Source organism: Ctenocephalides felis, unplaced genomic scaffold, assembly GCF_003426905.1.
Source record: "Ctenocephalides felis isolate EL2017-DRISC unplaced genomic scaffold, ASM342690v1 CF-g0.4_SCAFFOLD_03351, whole genome shotgun sequence".
Taxonomy (NCBI): Eukaryota; Metazoa; Arthropoda; class Insecta; order Siphonaptera; family Pulicidae; genus Ctenocephalides; species Ctenocephalides felis.
In genome coordinates, this window is record NW_020539505.1 from 16992 (window position 1) to 33992 (window position 17001).

The window sequence follows — 17001 nt, forward strand, 5'->3', positions numbered from 1 at the left end:
CAGAAGCTCAAACAGGTTCGATGCGCCTGGGCAGCCTGATATCAAGCAATGATGAAAGCGGTTTTTATTTGAAAAAATGCATAGTAATATATTTCCAAGTAAAAACAGCCCTTGCCCGAAATTGCTGGATCAATAGAAAATTCGTCATAATTACAGAAATTAAATCACATAAAGATAGGAAAACCGTTTGATTTAAAAAAAAATTAGCCAACATCTCATAGGACTCGTTAAGTTCTGATTGCTGCTAATAACAGCTCTTATATATATATATATATATATATATATATATATATATATATATATATATATATATATATATTGCAAATAAATTCATACAATAATGTAATGAGTTTATTGTAATACCATTTATTGCATTAATAGTAAAATAGTGTGCAATATAATAATAATATCCCTCACATCTTATAGTTGTTGCATTCATCAAACCCCCTTATGTTTTAAAAGCAGATAAAGTAAGTTTTTCACTAAATAATGTTATCAAACTGAACCAAACATAATAATTGTATCTGTCGTTAAATGACAAAAATCTGCTCTAGCCCGTAAGTTGTTTCACGTATTACGCAAAATTAGAGTGGAGTATAGGCTTCTATTGTAATAATGGTAAGATAAATGATAAATAGTATGTGAACTTATTGGGATATTATGAAAACATTAAAAAATAGCAAGTTTTTCGACTCGGTTGAATGGCGTTTAGATCTATCTTCATGTTCCACTTTGGTTCCTAACTCCTCATAAAAGTAGGTATAATAAACGTAAGAAATATTGAAGAATAGCAAAATTGCTTTAGATGCAATTTGACCAAAAAATATATAAACATTAATTACAATTTATAGTACTCAATACAATTTATGTTACTAAAATATTTTTAGTATTTATTTTAGAATTTCATTTCGCATTTTATGTCTTACTAAACTTTTAATCGAGAATCTCGATTGAATATAAGTATAAATTAAATTTAATTAATATAATAATAAATTCATTGAAAATTATGAAAACAATCATTAAAGTATACAAAACAAAATCGTTTTTTTTTTAATTGAATAACTTTTAAGTTGTGTGTTAGATAATATTTCCTAGATTATATTCACATATTTTATTTGATATCATTTACCCACAAAATTAAATGTTAAATATTCGATTCTAAACTTTTTTAAAACTTGAATTGCATCTATTTGTGACAAAGCAAATTCAAAATAAATTAGAAATCAGGAATTGTATTATAATAAATTGCAAATAAAACTCGAGTTTTAATTACTCTTACATTAATTACACTTCAGGTGATATTAGACATTTCTAATATTGATTTTAATATTCAACTTATAGTATTTAGCATTTGTATTAATTTTTACGCAAAATTAGAATAAAGAATATGTTAAATAATATATCATTGTAAATTAGCTTAAACTCGAAATATTTATTCACTCCAATTTTATTGTGTCCAATAAATAATACACAACAGTATAATAAATCGAAATCCTATTTTACACAGTACGAATGAAATCAAATATCCCATTGATCACTTGTTAGCTTGCTACAAATGCATCTTTAGAAAATCCCAGCAGCCGGATACCTAAGAACTCAAAATTTGTTTGCCTAGTGCATTTACATTTCGACAAAAGGTTGGCAGAGTGTATCTGTTTTTTTATTTGTTAAATTTTACAATTTGATTGAGGAAATGGGCAACATTCCATTATTGTTCTAAAGGGGTTTTGCGTAAATATCATATATATATTATTTATCTAATATAACCTTATCTTCAAATTCGGAAGCACTTGTGGGAGCTGATACCAAACCGCAAAAAGAGGTATATATATATATATATATATATATATATATATATATATATATATATGTATATATGATATATTATCAAAATTAATATGAATGCGATTGATAACATTTGCGAATTAAAATCTCACTTCACCGGGTGATTCCTCCGGATTTTTTTTTTCAAAAATGCGGTTCTTTCAAAGATTTTTTTATGAAATACCAGCAAGCAGACTGATGAGATACGAGATAGAGATCGACCACGATCAGTTCTAAACAAAATGAGGTGCAGGTTAATTTAAGCCATTACAGCATGATCGACCAGAAAAATACAATACTTCAAAACATTTCGTTGGTAGAGATTCGTTAGATTGTTTCAAATTTATTTTATCTTCTTCAGATATATTATGTTTATTGTTTGTAACATACTAATTTGTTAAGAAATTCAATTGTTTCTTCATCACTGCTAAAAAAATCTGAATTAAATTATAACGCCATAGGAAAAGTTTTTGGAGTCAAGCGGAGTTTATCCCTAAAATTTCTCCTCATATGAGAGCCCTGTCAAAAATATGAAACTTTGTGAAATCTTGAATTACATTTTACGTTTTCTTGTCATTCATTTTGATTTTGTGACCATAAGTTAATTTTATTATTGATGTTGATTTAATTTTATTTTTGATACTTGATTACTGAACTTGATTACTTACTCTATTGATTGATTAATTGATTTCTCAATTATTTTTTTCAATAACAGTTATTATTGGAATACCGACTGAAAGTTAAATTTTTAATTTATTAGTTACTTTATATAAATACAAATTTATATACAGGCTATCATTGATTTGAAAATTAATATTATTTATGTTGAAGCGCATTTTTATCGACATTATGTTTAACTGTAATGACCACACTTGCTTGGCGTTATCATGTCTGAATTTTTTCATTCCAAAAAGCTCAATTTTATATAAAATTGATCGGAGTAAATGCGACTTCAAAAGGACTTTTAGACATATACTCGCAATTACAATCAGATAGCACAGTAAAAAAAATGCATAATTTGATATTTTTAGCTTGTTTATTGCATAGATATACTTTGTTTAAATCTATTTGTACTTTTTCAAATTAGTAGAAACTTGAAATGGAAACGCCTGCTTCACAAACATGTGAATATTGGTGCAATAAAACTTCTGGATCAAAGAACACTCCAAAAAAACTTGAACGGGCGAAACCCTTTGAACTTACCAGACGACAGAAATCTTTAGTAATAAAACACAAATATGTATAGGATTGCATTTAATTGAAGAATGCTACTGGCAAATAATGAGTTTTCAACTTAATGTATATTAATTGTTTAAAATTTTGACACATATAGTATTAGCATTCTCAAGTTTCGTTCCTTAACGATGTGTAAAAATTATTTTTATATTGAAAATAGTTACCAAAGCAATAGCTTGAGTTTTTTACTTTGATACATGTGCAAACATAATTCACTACATTCTCATTAAATTAATGTTTTTATAGAATAAATCAGTATACACTTTATACAATTCTTCAAAAAGGGACAAACTGAAATAACTATACATACAGCAAATACGATGTGGTATACTATGAAACATAATTCAAAAGTTCTATACTTCTTAAGGAGAGCTGAATTAAAAGAACCCAAATTAGCTGTTTCTTTTAATGTTATTTCTTCACCCTTCAGTAAGATTAAGTGAAAAATTTTAGCCAAACAGATTTGTCCATTTGATACTGATATTCTATTGACGAAGTTTAAATAAATTTTATTTCTTTATATTGAAAAAATATACGTAAAAGTTAGATAAAAAGATGGATATAAAACTTGATAATGCTGGTTATACCAGCAAGCAACTACAAGATGATTTTGTAACACAGGAATTCAACGTTAAATTAAAATGTAAAAAAAGGACCAAGAACAAATTTTAAAAAATCAATAGTCAGAATACACATTTGCAAATATATGCATATAAATAATGGGTGCTCTGTCCGAGGGTAAGTCAATGAGTCGAAAAATTCCATTCAGGAAAGTATGCAGTAAGAAATTTCTTTCGTTGGCATTTGACACGATGAACGCAATATCCGAAAGAGCTAACTTCAATTGGAAACATTTTTCTCGTCTATATTTTCAAGTAAAAATCAATATCAATACTGCATGATATCACGTTATATATACATATAACTAGTCTAACAGTTTTCAATTGATTTTTCATAGGTTCCAAATATTCACAGGTACAAATTTTATCAAGATTTCAGACGATTAAACGCTTTGATAGTTAAAGGTATAATTTTATATTTGATCTTGGAACCAATCTGTATGAAAAAAAACAACGTCGAAGGTACTTTAGCATTACAGGTACGATAATTTTCCGATCACGAACTAGGAATCCACGTGTAACAGAAAAATCAAAAACGCATCTCTCAATTATCTAAATGCACTTATGTTAATTGACTTAATAAGTATTTCGCATGGACAGACTAATTACAGAGGCACGGATCTTCTGAACCTTCTTAACTATTCCATATAAACAATTATTTTTTTAATAATAGATATTATGCTTGTGCATAACTTTGTTGTCAACAGTGTATTGTAATCGATTTATACGTTAATTAACTTCCAGAAGGAGAAGTTTATGTTTTCATCAAAAAATCCGATTCGCTAATTTTATATTTTCTCGATGTTTCAAGCCATTCTGAATCGAATGAGACCAAATTTGGAAAAAGTATGTGTGTGTGCATGTGAACAGATTTTTTGCCGTAAATCGACGTTTTCTCAAAAACGGCTGGGCCAATTTAAAAAAAAAAGGCATTCGATATATCTCGATGAGAACTAACATTGATCAATTTTGCGCGACGATCACAAGTCGTTTCTTTATAAATAGCAGAAAAATCAAAAAAATGCCAACGTTTAACCCGCAATTCTGAATCGATTTTGAAAATTCAAAAACCGTTCGAAAGATATTGGTTGGGAATCGACCTGTTAGTTTTTGGTAAAGATCGGCCGGCCGTTTTTTGTAATATAGTGTTAAAAGAAAAATTTTCGACAGTTTTTATGAATTTTTTTTGACGGTAGATGCCATACTAAAATATTGCGGCCCTACGACAAGTCGTTTAATTTTGTAAATTCGTCAAAGTTTGCAAAAATTAGTATCGTTTTTTAGCTTTGTCAAAATTCGAACGTTCATCAACGTTTGCTTAAAATGAACCGATTTCAAAAATTTAACAGCCAATCAATGTTTTTCGATGTGGATTATCTTTTCTCAGTTTTGTGCGATGATCGGCTGAGCCGTTTCTTTGTGAATAGCAGAAAAGTGAAAAATTTTTCGTCCACGCTTCAGCTCTCAATTTTGAAAATCAAAAACTGTTCGAGAGATATTGGTTGAGAATGACACTGATTAATTTTAGGTAAAAAAACACCGAGCCGTTTTCTTGAAATTTACTGTTGAAAAAAATTGCTTGCCGATTTTTATTAATCTTTTTTGGCAATAGATATCATGGTCTTATAAAATTAATGTTACGGCCCACGACACATAGTTTGATGTTAAAAATTAATTAAAGTTTGAGAAAATATTATAGTCAAAATTTGTGTCAAAAGTTGCTTTTGTGTTGTGATGAGTCAAGCATTGTCAATTTATTAAAATTTGTAATAATAAACTACAATTTTAGGACCTATAAGCACGTGTCTGTGCAGTATAATTAATATAATTACAGATAATTTAAATGTGTTTGAGAGAAAAAAAAGAGAAAAAAAATTCTATTGGAAATCGCAATGTGTAGATTTAACGATAACTTTATTTTCGAAATAAATAGTTGAAATATTTATCTAAATAACTAAATCACAATTTCGGTTGATTAGGTCAATTATTACACTTTTCGGAGAGTACGTGCAACTTGCCTTAAGGCTAAATGCCACTTTCAACTAGTTTCTACGCGTTTTTGATACAATGACTACTTACGTCGAGATTCTTCAAAGAGCGGTTTCGTACCATTGCAAAAATAATTTTGCTCGAAAACATTTTGAAGTAACTCTGTAACATATTGCAATTATTCAATCAATAATATTAAAAACTTGACATATGGAATTGTGAATATGATAGGCAGCATCCATTTAATTAAATTATTAAAATGCGTCAAAGCGGTGCTTTTTCAAGCTTATGAAACCTGCGCGTTTATGACATGAAACACCATAAAGAATTATAAAAATAAAATGACCCCATAAACTAATCTACCACAGAAGTCTCACAGAAAGCAAACGCGGCTGTATTAATTGTTTCTTTGCAGCAGAATATGATAACGTAAATGCATCAGAAATCAAAGTATAAAAGTAAAGTAAAAGCACCATAAGCGGATAACGAAATTATTTGTTGAGAAATCACAAAACTCCTATTTGCTAAACTAAGTACTTATATTTAGAGACCACCTCGACCATTTATGTATTTATACTATATGCACGAAAAATAAAAAAAGTCAGCTTTACTATATGTTATGTGCTGATTCTGCCATAAAATAGACCAATATTATGGCAAGCTATGTTACGTGGCAATTTTCATACAATTGTACTAAATACTGTCAAAGTTCCATGAACTTGCTGTATGATCAGCGTTCCACACATAAAATGCAACTTCACTTTATTAAACCATATCACAAAGATCCAGCTATCATAACATCGTTTTTTTAATTATGCGTTTTCTATGTTAGGTTTTCTATCTAAAACGCCTGACTCTACAGCAGACACTTGGGTGTTTACAGTATTCAGTACGATTTTGTATGCAAACCGATATATAACATAGCATGCCATCACTGAAGTATATACCACTCTTAGGGGCCAATTCTGCGGTAACATAGTTATAGCAACGCTATCTTATCCTTTTTCTTGGTACTAAACACTGTGAAAACGCTATCTATTCGCCGTGCGATCAGGCGTATTTTACATATAAACAAACCTAGAAATAGTGTTCATCTGCATCTTCGTGAGGCGCATTTATAACATAAGGCCTAGACAATATGAGAATTTAATGTATTCATAATGACATAAGGTTTTATGTGTAAAGCGCCGATATACAGAAAATAGATAGCATTTTACAGTTTTTAGTACCAAGAAAGAAGGATTAACATAGCATTGCCATAACAACGCCAGGGTATCGGCTATGTTATCGCGGAATTGGCCTCTTAGTTTGTTATTGATAGCTAAAAAAGAACTATGTATTTTGTATTGCTCTACAATATTATATACACAATATGAACACGGGGTATTCTAATATTGTCTAGGATTATATATACAAAAAAAGCGATGTACAGGGTGTACCAGAACTTGCAATATACAGGAAAAAAATATTCCATGTACATAGTTTGAAAATTTTGAGCCTTTAAGTGCTACCTAGAGCTTAGGTGAAACTGTAACCATTTATCGATTTTTCTGCGGTCCTAGAAAAGTTATTTATGGTATTTCAGTGTTGATGACTTTCTTCATTGGTCGCTCTTTCCTCTGCTAAAACTCTGTGGGGCAAAGTTACAGAAGTGATGTACACTGCTACCTTTTGATAGTGTGCAGAATGCGCAAGATACTCTTAAGGCACTCAGATAGTTTATTGGTCCGGCCATTCTTCATAATATTCGAGTCTTGAAAGTGTCGCCTCAGATGAATTACCATAAGTCAGCACCAAAGTAAACACCACAGACAGTACTATCCTTCTACTCTGCTTTGGGCCCCCAATATTAAACATCAATTCAGCAAGGCCAGCCCTAACTACTCACTAACGTGGTAAAATTAACACAAGCATCACCCACCTGCTGGTAAGAGTTGAGACGAGAATCAAGCATTACTCCCAGATCGGCTTGATGGTCTCGTTTACTTTTCTGCTAGCAATAATAACAGTTGTACTCTTTTATTTAGCTATTTGGAGGTTCATAATATCCATCACCCAATTAATTTATGTTGCAAGCACCATGTGCAACATGTGATAAATGTTCATATGTATCAGCATTTTAAACGTAATTACCAGTTCGCTTGCAAGTTCTCTGCAATTAGAAATATCATTGCAAATTTTTTGTATGAATTCTGTGTCTTGTTTTTTATACTTTAAACCAGATTGTATACCAGCACAACAAAACATCTACATTTGATTTATTAAAAACAAAATAGTTATGCTATGACAGCAAAATATTAAAAGTACATTGACTGCAAACCTTGAATTGCTCACCGTATATTTTGAGCACATCTTAAGCATATAAATGTATAACCAAATAACAAATCCTATCATATTTTTAAGATATCTAGGAAAAAAAACTATGAAAAAACAGTGATTTATGTAGTGAAAAAGACTACTTACATAGCTGCAATAATTGAATTAACTGTCTGCTGCAATTGTTGCTCAATATAAAATATGATCAACAACACAATTCTGTAGTTACAAGCCTAGTTGCCAAACTATTTCTGCCTTAATGATGCTTAGTTCAGATAAGTGTGAAACTTAAGAACACTGCTTCATTAGTTTTCTGAAGATTTATATATCTATTTACAAATGCATTTAAATAGATCATAGTTAAGTAAATTTGTGTCAACAATTATTATCACCAAATTGAACATCTTTACCACCAAAGCAACCACAGTACATAAAACATATCTGGTACAAAATAGACTTTACCTAGCAGATTTTTAATTTAAAAATTTAGCATAAAGATGTAATGTATCTAAGAAGTGCAAAGAAACTAGATAAAAATAAAAGTTCAATATAAAATAAATAGCTACATATTTGATTTTAGTTCAAATTAGTTAGATTTGATATTACTTCAATGTAATGAAATTATCCAATCAATATAAAAAAATGTAATTTTAAATATTTTGAAGACTTAATGCTGTGTTGAGATTATTCCAGATAGAAACCAAAATTACCTATTTATAATATATATATTTTAGATCTTTTAAAAATAAAAATATTTGAATATAGTGTAAAGTAATAAAATAAAACAACTGTATATCAATAGAATAAAAAAATAGATGTATTGTGGCACATGAATACAACAAACATCAGATGTTGAATGTATAATATCGCACAAATGATAGTAAGCAACAATATCAATATTGCTTACTATGGAAAACTTAACATAAACAACAAGAACAATAGTTAATGTTTAACTGTCATCATCTTCAATTTTAGGAGCTAGGTAATAACGAATGTGGCCAATATCTTGAATGCGGTATTCTACTACTAAGGGCACATCAGCTGACATTGAAAGTTGAACCTAAAATGATTTCATTGTTAATATTGTAATCAAAATTCAAATAAATAATTCATTATTCTCACAATCACACTTACCTGGCCGGACAAGGTGTTGCCTTTGTAAATGAATTTAGGTATTTACACGCAAATGTAAGTGATACAGGTTCTTGCATTTCGATTGTGACAGCTTCCTCTTCTTTATCAACAGAGGAATTTTGGGCTAGTTTTATATTTGCAGAACCAATATCACCACTGCAGAGAATTTAACACCTGTAGGATGAAATAATATTAATAGCTCCATTACAAAATTTTTTTTCTCGTTTTAACTGAATTTACTCATTTATTTCATACAATTTTCACAATTTGGCTAATAACTACATTTGCATGATTATGACCACAAAAACATTGTATATTAGAAAAGAAAAAAAGATGTTTTGAAAATTAACTGATATTCAATATCCAAATTTTCAACAAAACTTATCCTAATTAAATAAATAACATACTAAATATGGTAAATAAATATTACAGCAAAATCACCTAAATATATAAATTACCTTCTTTGGTACACGAGATAACAACTGATTCACCAAATTGAGATAAATCTCGACAGATACGAGCAAATTCTGGGAAGGCATTCTAACTATGCATGCATAATCGGTATCCTAATATAAAATGCAACAATTAATAATATTAAATGTAAATAAGTAATATTTAGATAGAATATTACAGGTATTCCAAGGTGTTCTTGATCTAAATTCATGAGTTTCATCTCATAGTCTGATACTTTTTCTTGTTCTGGGACTCGAAAACAAAAGTTACTGTATCAGCATTATCTTGAGCTTTCATAGTCACAGTATCTTCATTGTTTGCACATTTCAAAATCTTTGACATGCTATAGAAAGTAGTTCAGAATTAAATATAGTATTGTATAAAACTTACTTCAATATGATTAGAAATCATTCATGAAGAATCAGTGCACCAAACAAGTTTCACAACACTAAAGCATTCAGAATTAGAGTATTTTGCAATATATGATATGTGATATATAATAGGTAGTATAGTACTTCCATAGAAAAAAAAACCTAGATAACAGTAATTTTATCATAAATCGATCAGTATTTTAAAACTAGCAGTTGTTGTCCAATGCAATCACACAAATAGTGAACCTAAATCTTTAAATATCTCGTAAGAAAGAAAATTCAATAAAACCAACTAGTCGGTACAGTAATATTACCATTTAACCAAACCAGCCTGTTATACTTATTTAAGACAATAACACAAATATTACATATTTAAATTAATACAGTTGCACTTATAAACATTAGATATTACACTTTCATGTAAAAATTTAGTATTATTGTTCAGTAAAATTTTCATGATCAAGATATTAATAAGTTTAATGTAAAATCAACTTTTATTGAAATCAGACATATTAAAAATGTAAATCTCTAGAAAACAACGTACCTTCCTAAGTTCATTCCCATTGACAAGTTACGATCACATCGATATTTATCAAATCCGTCAGCTCGCAAAGTCATTGATACCAAAGATACATGAATATCCATAGCTTGCAACTACAAAGAAATTTACAGTCTTCATTTGTATCACTAAATATTCAATCAGTATTTTATCGATATTTACTTGTATCCCAGAATCGCTGCAATCAAAGTGGCTTCGTTTAGCAAATCTTTAATTGCTTCCAAAACTTTTTAAGGGTTGAACTGGCGATAAGTCGTGCCTCAAACATCTTGAAAGAGTGATGATTCTGTAAAAAAGAAAATATTTACGATTTTAAGATTATCCATTCTATTTACAAACTCTTTGGAAGACTAATTTGGAAAACTAATGGGGCTTAAAGACATCAACAAAAGCAACAGTATGCACAATAAATGAACTAACCTAATAGTGCAAAACTAAAAACTACTGAAGAATAGAAACTTAAATTATCAATTTTAGTTGTAAGGATATTTCTAGATTTTCTATATTTATTTAGAGAATATTACACATATCAAAAAATTGAAAATTATTACCTTTTACAAAGTAGCCGGTAAAATTAACGAACCGCTCACAGAACAGATACACATTAAAATGCGCCAAAACACTAAAACAACTGTCTGTCTCTGTACGTACCCAACACTCATAAAAATAACCAATAAATTATGTTCTATGGGCAAACGAACAAACCAACGATCAAACCAAACGTCTATGGTACAGGCTTATCACACATAAAAATTACGACAGCATGAAAATACAGGGTTGTGTAGTGACAAGGGTTCTCTAAAGGAGAAAAGAAAGATAAAATTAAACGTTAAAAACGCCATATATAATCATTAGGTTTGCAATAAATAGTATATTCAACAAAATGCTCTTTATTTGGAAATGCTTAGATTTCATATAATGAATGACTTAATTGTATTGATACAACACATGCGTGTAACCATTGAATGATTCATATTAAATAATATAAACATGTGACAATAAAGTAGCTTGTGAATATTCAGAAAAAGTTCTGAAATATATTATTATATATACAATAATAAAATCATTTCTTCATATCACATTATGTGAACCCAATATAGATCCATTGCGAGCTCTTTATCGCATAAAAGATAAAACAACAACGATGCTGTCGCTGAGTGGCGGCGGCGCCTTTGATTTTAACTATTCGGTATTTGGCCAAATAATAAGTTACTATTCGGTATTCGGTCGAATAGTAAGTTACTATTCGGTATTCGGCCGAATATTAATAAGGTGCCGAATATGCCGAATGCCGAATAGTAACCGAATATTCGGTGCGTGCCTAATAATCATTAAAGTAATATGACCGAAGAACAAAATGACTTGACCTGATTACATGATATGAACAAACAATTGTAGTTGAAATACGCACTTACTCCATACAAATATAGTTTTAGCCGGACTTTTTAACTGCCCTAAGAATAAATTTATAACATTATACAAATACTAAAATTACATTTTTTTAATTTATATTTAGCTTGTAGTATTTTTTAATACAAATATTTTGTAATTCGTGCAAGAGATCGTCTGACTTCAATAATACAAAAACTATCGATTTATCCATAAATTTTTTGAAAGACAGTTCAACCTTTTTGGATAAAAAGATAACAATTAACCATTCGATTATTGAAATAACAAATTAGCCAAGTGATGACATCTACTAATTCAAAGTTAGTATTTAATTATTATTGAAACTTGGAATTGATTATGTTGATTAGTTTCTGATGAAGGTCGGTACCGGTTGTCGTTGTCTGAGATAAGGAGACGTTAATAAATTCAAAGTTCTAGCAATTTTTATTAAAGCAAAATGATATTTACCTGCATTATTCACCACTAGTTTAAGTAACCAATTAATCGGTGACAGTTGTTATTATGGGTATCCAGTAATTTAATCGGATTGCGCCTAGAATCGGATTCATCCTAAATTATTGTATTATTTAGCTCCGTTGCGCTGAAAATATACTAATGATTATGTGAACTCATATTCTTTTTATGATAAAGTTCACTTTACATCATGTAAATTTGTAAACAGTAACTGTATACTTGCGCATGTTGCATGTATTCTGTAGCGTCTGTGTAATTGACAGATGGTGCGCGATAGACATGAGATTATATTTTAATTGATCATTCAGTAATGCATTGTTGGCCAGATGTCGTATTACTTTAGCTCGTTTATGTTATCGACTTAAAGTTATTAAATTAGCTAACATTATGATGCTGTAAAATATTAATGTATATTTTAGTTATGTACATTTATTATTTGACTTTGTTATTTGCATTAATATTGAACATAAATTGATTGTAAATACTTGGTTATTCATTCATTTGAAGTAACATTATGTTGAATAAATAGCTGAAATGTCTTCAGTGCGGTATTTCCTAATGTATCTAATGATAAATTCTTGGTCCTGTAGACTACTTCATGTATGTTACTTGTATTTGATATGTTATTCTTTCGTTGTGTTGATGCTTAAATATGTATATTGTATAAAAATAGAATTATAAATACTTACAATGATTGCTTTAGTTGATGTTTTTAATATAATTGATATAGTCATATTTGATTGTATAAAGTAATATTGTGTTATGACTGCATTTAATTTATATTATTATATTATGCCAAAGGTGATTTTGTATTGATTAAATAATTTGAAATAAATTCAATCAATAACAATTTTACTGTGTAGCTTCTTCTAAAACAAACATATCTAAATTTGTATTTACTTTTGTACATATTAATTTTATTTCAGATTATTGATTATAAAAGTTGAGGTTATGAAAATGTTTAGTTTTTAACAATATTATTATGGATCCATTGATAACGACTTCGATTCAGATAAAATTGATGGTTCAATTGATGATTTATTGAAGAACTTACCATTAGATGTACCAAAAATGGAGAGTACGGAAAGCTCTATATCAGAAGACATAAAACAAATTTTAACAGAATCTCATTCAAGTGATAAAGAATTCAAAATGTTAGCTTAGAACGAATTGTTTGGCAAAGAGCTTAGAAGTGACTGAGATACCTAAAACTGAATTATATGAAACTGGAGTACCTTCAATAAGTGATCATTCAGTGAAGTTTTCCGTTACAAAATCACCATTAAATAGCCCTACTCATATATCTAAAGAATTTAGTCCTGAAGTAACATTTGAATTGCAGTTAAGCCCTGAAATAAAATTCAATGTCAGTGAAGTTGATCTTGAAAATGAATCATTGAATGAAGTAGATTTTAGTAATGCTACAAAGTACAATAGAAAATTTCATTCGCTTGTTTGTGCTAATGAGAAAAAAATTGAATTGATTAAAAAAGCAGATCATTAGATGAAGCAACCATTCCTACAGTTCCAATGTTGAATTTAAAAGTGTAATGTTAGGTAGGATTACTCATTATCCATTTAAATTATAAATATTACATTCTATTTTTTACAAACTTTAACATTGGTAACATTCCACAATTATTTATTAGATTAAGTTTTTCTCAGAGAAGTTAACTATTTATAGACTTTTAAGTTCAATTTGAAATATCTTGTATTAAAATGATAATGATATTTATACATTTAATCTCAACTAATAATACATTTACATATTATATACTGTTAGTATAATTTATGCACTTACTCTGGCCATGGCTGAATTCTAATATATAACTAAAATATATTAGTATAATATATACACCTAAGTCTGTTTTTACACGGAGATTGGTTCCAGAAGAATCCGTGTAAAAAAAAAACGTGTAAAAAAAGACATTGAAATTGTACAAAAATGGGTGATTTGTTCCTAATCTCTAAAACCTATTAAAATTGGTGAAAAACAAGAATTTTTAAGAACAAGAATTAAATTAGTGCTATTCACATTTGCTTTGACCAGTAAAAATCTTTAAGCTAGTGTTTGCAAACTATCGATACTATCGATGGTTTCAGACTTTTTTCTTTCATAAATACTTTTTTGTGACATAAACATACTTCGCAAAATTTAATTTGACAAAAAAAATTTAGGTACATAAAATTTCAAATCGTGCTAAATGGAATAAATTCATGTAAAAAAATTAAAAATATTCAATTTTCAAACCGTGTTATATCAAAACCGTGTACAAAAAACCGTGTAAAAACAGACTTAGGTGTATTTCATACGTTTATTTTAGTAGACATTGATAATATTAATAATATATATCAAGTTTATTTATATATCTTATTACATATCAATATAAATTGGTGTGTTTTTTTATAGGTGAAAATAGTAAAGCTGATGAACAAAATGAAAATGAGCGTGTTTTTGAAACTATATCTGTGAAAGATGATATAAATACACCCAAAACTATATCACAATGCCAATACTCTTTCAGCAATGTGGACCCACAAAATTTGGATTTAAACAACAGTGGTTGTGACGGAAATTTGATGCAGTCGCTGCTCAATTCAATTGATACAGGAACAACTTCAACGGAATACAAAGCTTTATGTGAAGAGTTTACTGCAAGAGTAATGCCACAATATTTAATATTTAAATCGCATGTATCATTTTTTTTTATTAAATTGAATAATTGTTTAATATGAGCGTCATAATGTGCAATAAGTATTTTCTTATCCATATATTTTTATCAAATGTCTCTTAAAGATATTACTGTGTTTTTATTTATATAATACATATTATATTAAAATATAAAATAAATAGATATTCGAAGTTCTGCATATCAGTCAATGTAATTGGAAAGTTTAATGCCGAACATACTATATTTGTTTCATTTTATTTTGTCAAATATTTGTCAACATTTAAGTGTATGTCTTCCAAGTTTGAATACATTATTTGTAAATTTATAAAAACTCCAATAATTGGACAAAGGATATATTCTATTCCATTCTATATTAACATTTTTAATGCAAAGAATGACAAATTTGGATACGGTTGTAACAAATATTATTTAAAACATGATCTTGGATAATAGTAATTAAGTTTTTTTATTTCAATATTAATTTGAAAAGTATTTTACTTTACTACACACCAATTGAAAAGATCAATTTAGAAATCAAAACATAAGTTTACCATATTTATGACAACAAAGAAGTATATAAACACATGTGTTACTCAAATGAACTTATACAATGTGCAATTTAAGTAGCAACTCATCTAACATACTGCAAATAAAAAGTATAGTTAGACTGCAGCAGACTTTGGTACAGAGAATTAAGTTTGAGAAATTGTTTGCATTAACTGCTCTTAAAAGTCGACACGATTTTCAAAACCTTGGTTGCATTGTATTTTATTACTAATAATATTTTATAGTTTATTATTTATGATATATATGATTTATGTAAACACAAAAATACTAATTAAATATGAATTTTTAGCAAAATTTTGATTACCAAAGTGCCTTAAATGAAAAAGATGAGTTTATACAAACATTAACAAAATCTTTACAAGAGTCTATGGAAGTTCAGAAAGAATTAAACAAAGATGTTTCTAATTTGCATAATGAATTGGATCAGTTGAGGACAAAATTGGCAGAAGTAGAAAAGAGCTAAAACTTCTTCTAAAGAATCGCCGTCAACTGAAAGTATGGAGGATAAAAAATATAATGAAGATGTAATGAGAGTATTGCAATCGGCACACATAAGTCGTGTGCTTGTTAACAGTGAATTACAAAAATTTGCGAAAGATTTAACTCCAATTCAAGATTAGAGTTTGATGATATAAATATAAATTTGAAATTCTTTTAAAACATGAAAAAGATGAGCTAAAACAGGAATATGAAGAACAAATTCGTACTTTACAAGATACTTTAAAAAATGAGAAACAAGAATTAGAAAATGAGGTACTATTGTTTTTATTTAGTTTTTATGTTCAATTAAACCATCAACATATAATTTTGTATTCCGAACTAATATTTCTTTATTGTTCATAATTATCATAATGTTTTTGATCCACAAACTTTTAATTAAATAAATTAAATAATAGTATTATATGCCACACATCCAATAGCACATGAATGTAATAAATTTTGTAAATATCTTCTAAATCCTTACAGATAAGTCGATTGCGCAAGCTTTATGTGAATTCAAAGATTCGGGTACTGATATCTTACAAATAAAGGAACATCTTCAAGAGCAGCATAAGAAAGAAGTAGAAGATCTCAGAACTTATTTTGAAAAAAAAAATGTGCAGATATGGAAAAACAGTAAGATTATTTGTATTTTTCACATTAATTGTATTTGATATTTATTGCTAACTAATATTGCATAATTTTTAGTTATTCTGAGGAAATATTTAGCCAGCAAAGTCAACGTGTATCGGTAGATTCTTCTTTAGATGGAGACATAGGGGATTTATTATACAATCCCGATATTCCTGAGAAATATCAGGGCAATAATGTTATTAGTACACTCGAAAGCGATGAACAAGGCGCTGGTGATGCTGCAAATGCCAACCTGGAAGTAAGTTTAAATAAGGAGTTTTCAA

General features: G+C 28.5%; 1 protein-coding gene and 1 pseudogene across 1 annotated transcript; one reads left to right on the forward strand and one right to left on the reverse strand.

Annotated features, from left to right (window-relative positions):
• Nucleotides 1-8810: 8810 nt before the first annotated feature.
• Nucleotides 8811-10770, reverse strand: LOC113382185 (annotated as a pseudogene).
• An 876-nt stretch (nucleotides 10771-11646) lies between these two features.
• Nucleotides 11647-16067, forward strand: LOC113382186. The gene is made up of 4 exons (XM_026620725.1): nucleotides 11647-11691; nucleotides 13525-13780; nucleotides 14776-15026; nucleotides 15894-16067. The coding sequence occupies exons 1-4, from the start codon at nucleotides 11647-11649 to the stop codon at nucleotides 16065-16067; spliced, it is 726 nt and encodes a 241-aa protein (XP_026476510.1).
• Nucleotides 16068-17001: the final 934 nt, after the last annotated feature.

Excerpts from the sequence above, each read along its gene's own strand:
- LOC113382186 (XM_026620725.1), top strand. The coding sequence starts at position 11,647 with ATGCTGTCGCTGAGTGGCGGCGGCGCCTTTGATTTTAACTATTCG. Across the intron at positions 11,692-13,524 it reads CCTTTGATTTTAACTATTCG|CTTAGAACGAATTGTTTGGC; the intron begins GTATTTGGCCAA and ends TCAAAATGTTAG. Across the intron at positions 13,781-14,775 it reads ATTGAATGAAGTAGATTTTA|GTGAAAATAGTAAAGCTGAT; the intron begins GTAATGCTACAA and ends GTTTTTTTATAG.